Source organism: Protobothrops mucrosquamatus, unplaced genomic scaffold (genome assembly GCF_001527695.2).
Source record: "Protobothrops mucrosquamatus isolate PMUCROS unplaced genomic scaffold, P.Mucros_1.0 scaffold3572, whole genome shotgun sequence".
In the NCBI taxonomy this organism is placed as follows: Eukaryota; Metazoa; Chordata; class Lepidosauria; order Squamata; family Viperidae; genus Protobothrops; species Protobothrops mucrosquamatus.
The window spans coordinates 46387-58185 of record NW_015389537.1 but is presented as its reverse complement, the minus strand read 5'-3'; the positions used below and the strand labels follow the sequence as shown (position 1 = coordinate 58185).

The window sequence follows — 11799 nt, the reverse complement described above, 5'->3', positions numbered from 1 at the left end:
TAGGAGGGCCTTTGTAGGAGCCAAGTTCTGGACTAAACACATCTGCAAACTCCTTGCAGACCCCAGCCAGGCCTGTTGTTTGCACGCTGTGTATTCCAGTCACCTGAATTCCCAGGGCCTCAAACCAGTCGAGTCCAATGAGACTCGTACGGTCTCCCCCAACCACAACTACATCCAGTAGCCCCTCAAAATTCCTACGGTGCACCTTGAGTGTGGCCTCCCCCCTCATGTTGACTCTGGAATTTTGGAAATCTGTGAGGATGAGGTTTGACGGCCTGAGTTTCACCCGTAGGCCGCTTCTGCTGCAGACCTTGTTAAAGGTGTCTAGGGAGATGATCGATAGAGCAGACCCAGTGTCCAGCTCCATCGACAAGGAGACCCCTTGCAACTTCACGTCGATGTGAAGCTTCTTCCTAAGTGGCCTGTGGACCCCCGTTCTAAAAACGCTCCTACGTGACGCGCAGAAGCCCACCCTGTTCTGGCTGGGGACCCTGGTACCTTTCTGAGGCAATTCTTCTGGGTAGCGTTCCTTCTGGCGACCCAAACAGATGGAGGCAATGTGGCCTTGCCTCCCACAGGCCCTGCAGATGGCGGACCGAAAACGGCAGTCTGCGCGATGATGGCGGCCTCCACACCCGATGCACCGAGGGGATGATGCTGGCTGGGCCTTCCCTCCGTGAGGCCTTCTCCCTGGAGTCTGATGCAGCCGGTCCACTTCCAATTCTGGATCCTGTTCGGATTCCTCGTGAGCAACCTCTTGATGGACGGTGGCTGGAACTTGAGGGGGCTTGGAGAGCCGCAAGGCCTTCACAGCTCTGCCTGCTGCTTCTTCGGCTGAAACTTCCCTCAGGGCATCTTGGAACGTGAGGCCTTCCTTCGCGAAGAGCTTCTGCTGCAACTCCCGGCTTTGCAGGCCACAGACCAGCCGGTCCCTCAGTCTCTCCAAGTCTTTGAATTCGCAGGGCCTAGCTGCTTGTCGCAAAGCCGCAACAAACTCTGCTGCAGACTCACCAGGCCTCTGGTCCCTCTGCTCAAACGCGTGTCGCCAGGCAATCACTGAGAGCTTGGGTTCAAAATGCTCTCGAAGCATCCTCTTCAAGTCTGTGTAGGTGATTGATTCCAGTGGTGCTGGGGCGACCAGATTCTCCGCAATCTCAAAGGTCTCTTGCCCACACATACAAAGCAGCGTGGCAGCTTTGAGGTCATCTTCACGAATTTGATTCACCCGGAGGTAGTTCTCTACCCGGGCCACGTATGAGCTCCAGCGTTCTGGGTGAGCTGTGTCAAATTCTGAAAGCCGGCCTATCTTTGCCATCGTTTCAGCCCAGGAACTTCGTCCACGTCTCCTGCTGCAAAGATTGAGAAGGGGCCCCCTTTTCTGAGCTTACCTCCAGCGTCTCAGTGCTGGCAGGCTGAGTCCATCTCCAGGAGCCACACGTCTCCGAGCTGCAAGCCCCCCTGTGGTGAGTCAGCTTGGCTTCTTAATCTGTTTGCCTTGCAGGCATCCCATCCTCGTGGCCAATGTTCTGTTTCAGGAAAAGAGGCATTGAGATGAAGCAACGAGTTCCAACAGTTCTCCTTTATTGCAACACCAACAGAACAGATTTTAAAATGGTGCGGCCCCCTTTTATAGCCCCTCTGCACAATACCTTGCTGGCCAATCATTGCAAAGGCTGGGAGCAGCCTTTCTTGTCCCGGGCATCCACATGGTCTGCCCGGGCCAATCGCTGCAGCCTGTGCCTGCTGGCCCAGAATACCTTGCTGGCCAATCATTGCAAAGGCTGGGAGCAGCCTTTCTTGTCCCGGGCATCCACATGGTCTGCCCGGGCCAATCGCTGCAGCCTGTGCCTGCTGGCCCAGGACATAACAGACTGAGTGACCTAAGTCACTCCTTTTAATTTTGTAGGTGTATAATTTCTATTACAAAGATTACATTAAATGCATTTGGGCCTTTACCCCTCTGCTGTGCCCCCCCCTCTCTCCCATTTCACAGGTTTATGAAGCCTTGCAGAAGTGTGAATCTGTGCATACAGTGGTGACATTCGGAAGCAAGCAGATTTTGAGAATCATTTTTCAGAAGATTAGCAGGAGGGTCTTTTATTTACTTTAGGAAACCAAAACCCAGCCCAGTGGTAGTTCTTTGTGGGGCAGCCCCGCCCCAATCCTCAAGCTAACTGTTCTGACCTCTGAAGAGGCTGGAAGAACGACTGATTTGTGTGTTATTCAGAAAAACACTTCAATAGTCTAAAAAGACTTGGATTGTTTGCAGTGCAGTGAGCTGTGAAAACCCAGCCAGTGCAGCGGTTCTCAACTTTAGCAACTTAAAGATGTGTGGACTTCAACTCCCAGAATTTCGTAGCCAGCATAGCTGGCTGGGGAATTCTGGGAGTTGAAGTCCATAGATCTTCAGGTTACTAAGGTTGAGAAACACTATCTTTATGTATTGGGTGACCAGGACAACACAATATTCTAAATGAGCTTCTTTATCAAATCAACTCAACTCTGTGTTTTGTTAACTAAGGCTAAAGACTTAACAGGCTGTATGAACCCAGACTAATAATAACAAAGAAAAAGCTGACTCTGATTTATTTGTTGATAAGTTTGACTTTTCCAAAGCTGTGTCCTTCAGAGCATACAGGCAGTCCTCAACTTACCACAGTTTGTTTAGTGACCGTTCAAAGTTACAACAGCACTGGAAAAAAAAATGACTTACGACTGCTTTTCACACATACCTGTTGCAGCATCCCCATGGTCACGTGATCAAAATTCAGACGCTTGGCAACTGACTCGTATTTATGAAAATTTGCAGTGTCCCAGGGTCACGTGATCCCCTTTTGCGACCCTCTGACAAGAAAGTCAATGGGGAAGCCAGATTCACTTAACAGCCGTGTCACTAACTTGACAACTACAGTGATTCGCTTAACAACTGTGGCAAGGAAGGTCATAAAGTGGGGCAAAGTTCACTTAACAAATGTCTCACTTAGCAACAGAAATGTTGGGCTCAGTTGCGGTTGTAGGTTCGAGGACTACTTGTATCACAAAGCAGGAGTTCCTTCCTGAAATGAACATCTCACTGGTTCATCCCTTTCACTCTTCTTGCTCTGGCTTAAATAAGAAAGGAAAACTGACTAACTTGGGGTAATTTCACTCAAGCCCCTGCACTTGATCCAAAGAGGTGCCTTCTTCTAGTGCTTATAAGCATGACAGGAAAGCTTCAGCAAGCCAAAAACATCATGGTCTTTTAGTCCAGGAAAAATGGGAGGTACATCCATACTGGGATAAGGAAGGGGGTGGTGGTGGGAACTGGCCTTTCTTCCTTTTCTTTACAGTTGTCAAGAAGTTTAAAGTTTTGTTTGTTTTCTTGTGCTTGCACTCCCATGTGTGCAACCATATATGCACACAAACAGCCTACTTGCAGCCTCTCCTGTTCTCCTACCAGCCTCCCGTCTCTCTGCCATTTCCCCACTTTAGGTCATTTTCATAAGGCTGATTTAAAAAGAAACAAAGTGAATAAGTTAAAGAAAAATAGATAAAAATCTCCAAATGGTTCATAATTTTCCCAGTATAGCAGCCTAGGATGAAATGGACATGGAGGATAATGATTAATGACTGGAGATGTGGAGGTGTGCTTCCCACAGCACACACTAGGTGTGTGTTGGCCTAGAATGAAATGAAGTACAGAAGGCAGATGACTGGTTGTCCCTCGTCCCCCCCCCTTTTTGTGCCAACAGGGGTTGGAGAATGCTGCTTTGATACGTGGGTGAGGCCTTCCTGGTGGGCTCAGGATGGCTAGAGGATAGCCCTTCATGACATGGGTCCAGGCTACTTGTAGAACCGTCTCACCCCACTGGGATTACCCCATACCACTTGTGCCAGCAGAGGAAGCCTGCTGCGGATCCCGACAGCCTGAATATTCCGGCTGGCGGGGTCCAGGAGGAGGGCCTTCTCTGCTGTTGCTCCTGCCCTCTGGAACATCTTGCCCTCCAATGTGAGGTTGGCCCCAACCCTCCTATCTTTTCATAAGGGCTTAAAGACCTGACTCTGCCAGACAATTTGGGGCCCCAGTGGGGGAACAATAGAGGTGGTTGATTGAGTAGTAACAGATCCCCCCTCCCTCCCCTCCGCCCCCACCCTCCCCATGTGTCTTTGTTTTAATGTTTGTTTTTAACTTTTTATGTTTTAGCTTATATGTAACTCTTAAGCCTCCCAGAGTTGGATCTATGACAATTCATTCACCACAGCCAACTTGCTTTGGCCAACTCGCCATGGGACAACTCACTATTATGCTAATATCAAAGAAATAGTGGAACAGAATCATTAAAGAATGCCAAAAAGGGACAAAATGTAAATGACAAAAATCAAAATATGTTTTAACTGTTTTAAATAATTAAATTGAACTGTTGAATTGTCCCGCAGCGAGTTGTCCTGTGGTGAGTTGACCAATGCGAATTGTCTCCTAGCGAGTTGACTGTGACAAGTTGCCCCATTCCGCCAGAGTTACCCTATGGTAAGATGGGCGGCCAATAAATATTATAAACAAACAAACAAATATCATATTCTAGTGGTTGGTCTTTGCACTAGGCAAGAAGGACAGGTGGATAAGTCCTAGGCCTGTTGTCACTGGTCTCACAAAGGCTTTTGAAATCTGACAGGTTTAGTTCTTGATGGGGCAGAGTCATCAAAACATTCTATACTACAGGGGCCCACAAATTATTTCCCAATTGTTCTTATCTTCCGACTGGGATAAACCATTTTACTTCCCCAGTTGAAGGACAAAATAGACTCCCCCCTTCCCAGTTGCATTTATAAGCCAATTGGATTGTCTGTTCAAGGTGACAACATTGATGGTGACATGGTGACATCTGAGAGCAGCAGTCTAGCTTATATGTTTCAGGGCACATCCCATAGTGTTATAGCTCAAGATCTGGTCTGCAAACATATGGATGACCACTAGGTAGTACTAAAGTGTCAAGAGTTTTTGCATCTTTTTCCTGCCATCTGAATATTTGCAGCCCAAATACAGTAGCTATATTTGTATGAAAGCTAGGGGGAACTCAGATTGCTCAGCCCTGAGACTCCCAACTTATTTTGCATTAGCCCCTACCACTCAACCAAATAAGGGACTTGAGAGGGTAAAAAGGAAAAAGATCTTCCAGTTTGAGCAACTTTAGGAAAACTTAAAAAAGAAGAGAGACTCAAAATAAAGAAGTGGAATGGGAGTGTAGTGGAAGAGCTCTTAATATGGGATTCTTGAGTCGCATACCATGTAGCCTGTAGGAGGCTCCTTTGCAATGTTTAGTGGGGCGCCGTGGCTCTCGGTTGCCCCGAAGGCTTCGGTGTAAAAGGGGCTGGAGAGGTCTCGAGTTGTCACTCATGCTCCGGAAAATTTGAGAAGGGAGGTTCTGACTGAGAAGACGAAGGGAGTGAATCTGAAGAACAGAGGGATGGGAAACAAGTGCTCAGGAATGGTGGAGGACACCAGGACAGCAATGGAGTCAAAGAGAGCAGGCGAAGGCAGGGAAAGGACAAAAGGGAGGTTAAAGAGAATTTGTCCAGCATTGATGGGTCCTAGGAACCTACCTGAACGGAGGTAATATTGATGGGACGGTCAATGAGAATCCAGGTGACTGTTTCATAGCATGGAGGGGTTGACATGGATCCTTGGTAAGTGATAAAACCAAATGTCTCTGGATAAAGGTCTTCAAGGCTCAGATCGTGTAGAAGATAAGCATCATCTGTTGAAATAGGGATGGCTATTTTAAGAAGGTGGGCAGAATTCTGCTAATAAAATCCATTTAGTTACTGGTTGTGATCTTTCTGATACTTCCAAGAAACTAATGAATTGGTTAGACCTTGGTATCTGAATATAGATCTTTTTAACATTCATATTTAATTGTTTTTTTAATCTAGGTGAAATGTTAATATATTCTGCAAGTCCATGTATGATATGCCATATGCTAAATAAATAAATACTAATGAATAGCCCATCAAAAATAGCAGTTCTACTATTTGGCCACAGAATCATGTATTCAAAAACTTCATGCTGTCATATTCAACAGTCTTTTCCTCCCTAAATCTTTTGTTGAAGTAAAGAAGCTACTGGATACAGTCAAGCTTTGCTAACATCAATATTCCAAGAGGAATCCTTGTGTGTATTAATTCCCACTTAGTCCCCTCCAGTCTTAAAAATTTCAGTTTTCAACTCTCAGCCACTTTTGCAAACAGCTTCCTTATATGATCCACATCTTTCATACTTGCTCCACTTACTCTTATAGGAGATCCGGGTAATCGTTTCTCGGTTTAACAGCCTGGTCAGGAAAGAGTTAGGATTTGGTCCAATCTGCAAGTGGAAATCCATCCAAGGTATTGTTCCTTTCTGCCTAAATTCCCATCTCCCCTTGCCTATTCAAGCCCCACCTGATGCCCCCTTGCAGTTGCAGCAATGCACTTACATTGGCAAAGATAGAAATGACAGCTAAACCATTGGGATTGTGTGAAGCCTCGGAAATATTGGGGTAGAGTTCTTGGTTGTAGTGGATCACCTGCACCTAAGGGAAAGGACAAAGGAAAAAGTGATTCTTTCCAATTCAGTTTTACTTAGTAAAAGTAATGTTACAAATGGCTTTGGAGCCAGGTTCTTCCCTATTACATCCACCCAGCTCACCAGGATGGAAAGTCAGGGTATGTTATAGGCCCCATCTAGCAGAGATGTACATCTGGTGAAACCACGAAAAAGGGCCTTCTTGGTGGTGGGCTTCTCTAGGGAACATCATTCTCCCCGAAGTATGATTGGCTTTTCCAAAAGTTCCTGAAGTTGTGGTTTTGTCAGTGGGTCTGGGCACCACAAATGGAGATATAGCCCATCAAGAGGTTGATTTGATTGTGTTGTTGATGACATGGGTGGGGTGGGGTTTTGTGGTTTTTTATGTTGTGAATTTTTAATGTTGTGAACCACCCAAAGTCACCTGTGTATGAGCTGGCTGGCCATATAAATTTGTTTAATAAATAAATATTTATAAATAAGTAAATATTTATTTACTTTGTTTGGCTGTCAAATTCAATTCAATAAGCTTCAGAACTGTCAAAAATTTATATCTCTTCTTAAAGCATACTTCTTGAAACATTTGTTTTTGTTTAGTTTTGCTTAATACAGTTATTGCAAACAATTCTTCCTAATGTGGTGCATTTTTGTACTATCATGGTCTGGTATTAAAAGTTCTCATTAGATGAAGACAAGGAGCAAGAGGAAACAAACCACATGCAGCTAAGCCCAAGAATAATTCTGAGTTGATTTGTGGTACTGCTTACCCAAAATTGTGAGATAAATTTGCATTCTAATACAAGCAAAACTAATTTTTACCTCAGTACCAGTATATATACACTGGCCTTGTTTGCATAACCTATTTAAATGACTGAGGCTAATGGGTAGCTGAACACTACAAAGCAGTCAACTGCAGAGCTACGGGAGATTAATTTTAGCCCAAGAAAGCCCTGAGGTTGTTTCAAACTAAACTAACTCTTCCTCAGCTGAGTCACGCAAACAAAAAAGAGGACTATCAGGAGGTAAGCTACCCTCTCTCCTTGCTCCCAACAGAGAGGCAAAGTCCTAGAGTGGCCAATGTAAAAAAATGACTTTTCTAGGATTCTCCCTCCCTCCCTCTTTCTCCCTCTCTCTTTTCTTGCCACCCTTGCCATCTTGCGGATTTTGACCACCCTCCCCCTCCCATCAACACCCCTGACAAAACTTTAAGTAAATCTGCAGAGGACCCCTTCAGTGGTGTTGCTCCTGTTTGAACAAGAGTTGTATTCACCTCAGCAGAAAAGCTGTCACCATCTATCTGGTGTTCTGAGCCAAATCCATCTTCACTGCCAAAATGCAGCCGTATTTCTTGGAGCCGGTGACTGTATGGCAGAGGTCCTCCTGAAACATTAACCAGCTGTACTGGATCTGGACGAAAAGAGACATGTCGGCCTGTGTTGTACATGGTTCCACTAAACTGCAGGAGGAGACAATAGTGACAATAGAGGCTGTTTCCACACAGTATCACTTACAGGGTATTCAGATAATTTTCCAGTTGCCATCCCAGCATATTCTGCAAAGCTTTTCCTAAAAAGGGAAGGTCAATGATTGGAGAGAAGTTCTTTACCAGTGCTGGATCAAAAGGGAGCATCGTCATCATCACCTATTTCAAGGAAGCAGGCATCACTCTCTTCCTCAGGGGCATTAATCATCTTCCAAATCCAACTGTTTATCCTACCTCTAACAGTCTGAAGAAGCCAGGCAGCTGGTCAGCTGGCAGCTGGTCAGTCTCCAGCATCAATCTGCAAAGTTGAAGACTTCCAGATCAACTTGAAGACCATGTCCTACTGCCTTCTACCAACATGGAATGAACATGAGCTGACTTTGTCAGTGAAATGTTTAGCATACTTGTCGTGCGCTCCCAGAGGGCATCTTCAGTCCTATCGTGCCCCCAAAAGGTTGCCTTAAAGAGGGCCGGTTTAAGGCATAGCCAATTCACCACGGCCAACTCACCACAGGACAATTCACTGAGGACAATTCAACAATTCAATTTAATTATTTAAAATAATTAAAAAAATTATTTTAATTTTTGTCCTTCACATTTTATTTTGTCCCTCCTTTGGCATCCTTTCTTTACTAATTCTGTTCATCTACTTCTTCGATATTAGTGTAACTCTTGTCCTGCAGCCAATTGGTTGTGCCACTTTTATCACCATATGTGGGGCCCTGAACACAACCTCATTTTCTTGTTTTCTGACACCTGCACTTCAGCCATCATTTCTGCTGCTTCACCTCCCAGAGTTCCTTGATGACCATGGAGCCCTGCCAAGCTGTGGACTGAAGAGAGGACTTACTTATATAATACCCTCATCTCCTCCATATTCCGGACATTAATGAGGGACATGACTGAACTGCCCTCCATAGGACTGTTTGCGGGGGGGGGGGGGGAGAAACTAAGTTCCTGTTGGAAGCTGAGTGGATCTACAATACAGGTGACAAACTCAATCACGTCACGTGATGTATCATGACGTATCGTGACATTTTTTGCCTTTGCAGAGCTGGGGTGGGCGTGGCCTACGCGTGACGCATCTGGCCTGTGGGCCGCCAGTTTGACACCCCTGATCTACAATAATATTACTATTACTGATGATGATGTCATCTATTAAAAATCAACTCCTTCCACACTGTTGAAGGCTATGCTCCTTGCAACCTGTTTGCAATCTGTTTCATGGTCAGGGACATGTAAAGTAGCACTTTCTCTACAGATCAACTTCCTTCTATGATGTTTGTGTTGACAGCTGAACTTTGTTTGGTTACAGATCATAAAATGGGTATCTAGGATAATTTTGCTGCTAAACAAACCCAGTTTATGGTTCACCATGACCTCTGAAGAGATCCAGTGCCCCTTGAGATGTGACAAAAACAATCCGCAGCATTCTGCTGAGGGCAGAGAAGATGTAATTCCTTTCCCTGACTGGGAAAGAAAACTGGGATAATTGGACTTACAAAACTCTCCAAACTCTAAACTTGGGTTTAACAAACTGCAGTTGCTGTATTACATAAAATATTATATCAAAAATGTTGGGCTTGGAGATGGCTTCCAGTTCCACTTCAGCCATACAAGGTCCCTGGGGGATTTGGGGCCAGTCCCTCTCTCTCAGCCAACCTGCCTTATAGGATTGTGATTGTGGGGAAAAATAGGAGGGAGTGTTACATATACTGCCTTCAGCTCCTGAAGGAATGGCAGTATATACAAATAGTCCTCGACTTACAACCATTTGTTTAGCGACTATTCAAAGTTACAATGGCATTTTAAAAAATGACTTATGACCAGTCCTCACACTTATGACTGTTGCAATATCCCCAGAATCATGTGATCAAAATTCAGGCGCTTGGCAACAGGCATGTATTTACAACTGTTGTAGCATTCTGGGGTCCTGTGATTGTCGTTTATATCCTTCCCAGCTGGTTTCCAACAAGCAAAGCTAATGACTCTGGGAAGCCAGATTCACTTAACAACCACAGGATTCACTTAACTGCATTGATTTGCTGAACGATCAGGGCAAAAAAAGATTCTAAAATTGGGCATGACTCACTTAACAACCGCCTTGCTTAGCAATCAAAATTCTGGTCTCAATAGGGTTGTAACTCGAGGACTACCTGTATTTCCCCATTATTGCTGGAATGCCATTCTTTCCCCATGGCCTATTTCCAAAGAAATGAACCTTGGAGCAAACAAAGCATCTTTAGGAATTCTGAGTCCATGGAGGATTGGGAAGGAGCGGATATTCCCAGGACTTTAGCGGATTCCTCTTTGCTCACCACTTTGGGGATTTAGCTGAGGAGGGTGAAACAAAAGGGTCGATCTTAGATTTTGTCACCAAGTACGGTAATATGAGAAAATCTGGAATGAATCCAAATGTTTCAATGCTGAGTGAAGTTACTTGCACTTAGGTGCTCCAGAAATTAGCCATTAGTGCAACTCATTTTTTTTTATGATAATAGCTGCACTCCTGGTCACCGATGCTTGCGAGGATAGCCTTCCCCAACCTGGTGCCCTCCAGAAGGCTTGGAGAGGCAATGCCCGATTCCAGCCTCAGACAAGGAAGGCTGAGCTGGGAATTATTTTCCATCAACCTTAGAGACCAGTGTGTGCATCCAGACGCACCTTTTTTCCACCAATGCTGAGCCGAAGTGGAGGGAGGAAGGGATCAAAAATCATTTGACTTGTGTTGACATCCATAGGAGACTGGCGTTTGCCAATGGCACAGAGGCTCCATGCTGAATTCACAAGACCCCAGAAGGGAGGACCTAAAGAGAGAGCGAGAGACAGAGAGCAAAAGAGAGAGAGAGAATGAGAATAAACATATTCTCTCAGCCAAGGAAATATTTTTATCCCTGGCTCTCTAGGGTGCAATTACAGACAAGGGAGAGTGTTGGCATCAGGGGAGCCATTCAGCAAATGCACCTCTGTGTCTGTGTTTGTGCGTGCGTGTGCATTTGTTTGAAAACAGCCTCCAATATGTGTGGGCGGGTGAAGGAAGATTACAAGCACTTCAGTGTGTTTCCTCCTCCTCTGGTTGCATCTGTGCACATAGGTAATGGAAAGAACCACAATACAGAAGAGAAGCTGGATGGAACTGCAAATCAATGTAGGATTAAATCCCATGCACTGAAGGACAGCAATGGGGCAGGCATGCTGGAAATGGCCACAGCCTTTCCTGAAGACCTTCCTGCGTTTGCAAACATAAAATCAGTAGGGCAAACATATGTCTCTAATTCCCAGGATCATTTCTGAGCTGCCCTAGGAGATATTCCTGAATAGGCATGATATTGTTGTAGCTGTTCTTGGGTTGTCTCAGACACTCCCAAATAGATACTCCCAGTTCTGCTGACTGCAATGTCCATCCTCCCCAGCCCAAGGATCATAGGAGCCATAAGCCACCAGGATGGGCAAGACTGTGTTATTTTGATAGAATGCAAATTGTCATCAGGTGGTGCATTAGAATCAATACACACAAACTGTATACACTGAAGTAAGTGTGTGCCTGCACAAATACAGAGCTTTTTAGTATCCTCCGTGTTAGATCGCGCAGGCAGTAAGACACGAGTCGAGTGACAGTCAGCTCTCGGTTTATTGGCAAGGCATCAAGTAAATCCGGACTGGCTCTCTGGGCCAGGGGAGCCCTCTTTTATGGGATTCCCCTGGCTTGTAATCACACAGTTCCTATTGGCTGGCAAGACCCTGTTGCTAGTTAGCCAACCAGCAACGGGCATGA

General features: G+C 45.3%; 1 protein-coding gene across 1 annotated transcript in view; it reads right to left on the bottom strand.

Moving 5' to 3' along the window:
* The window catches only part of LOC107297889 (carbonic anhydrase-related protein 11-like), a 33082-nt gene that overhangs the window by 10842 nt on the left and 10441 nt on the right, over nt 1-11799 (bottom strand). The window contains exons 3-8 of the mRNA XM_015827247.2: nt 10689-10831; nt 7812-7997; nt 6453-6548; nt 6268-6340; nt 5581-5735; nt 5264-5429 (exon numbers count right to left, since the gene is read on the bottom strand). Of these exons, the coding sequence (XP_015682733.2) occupies nt 5264-5429; nt 5581-5735; nt 6268-6340; nt 6453-6548; nt 7812-7997; nt 10689-10831 (819 nt within the window). The remainder of the gene's footprint in view (nt 1-5263; nt 5430-5580; nt 5736-6267; nt 6341-6452; nt 6549-7811; nt 7998-10688; nt 10832-11799) is intronic.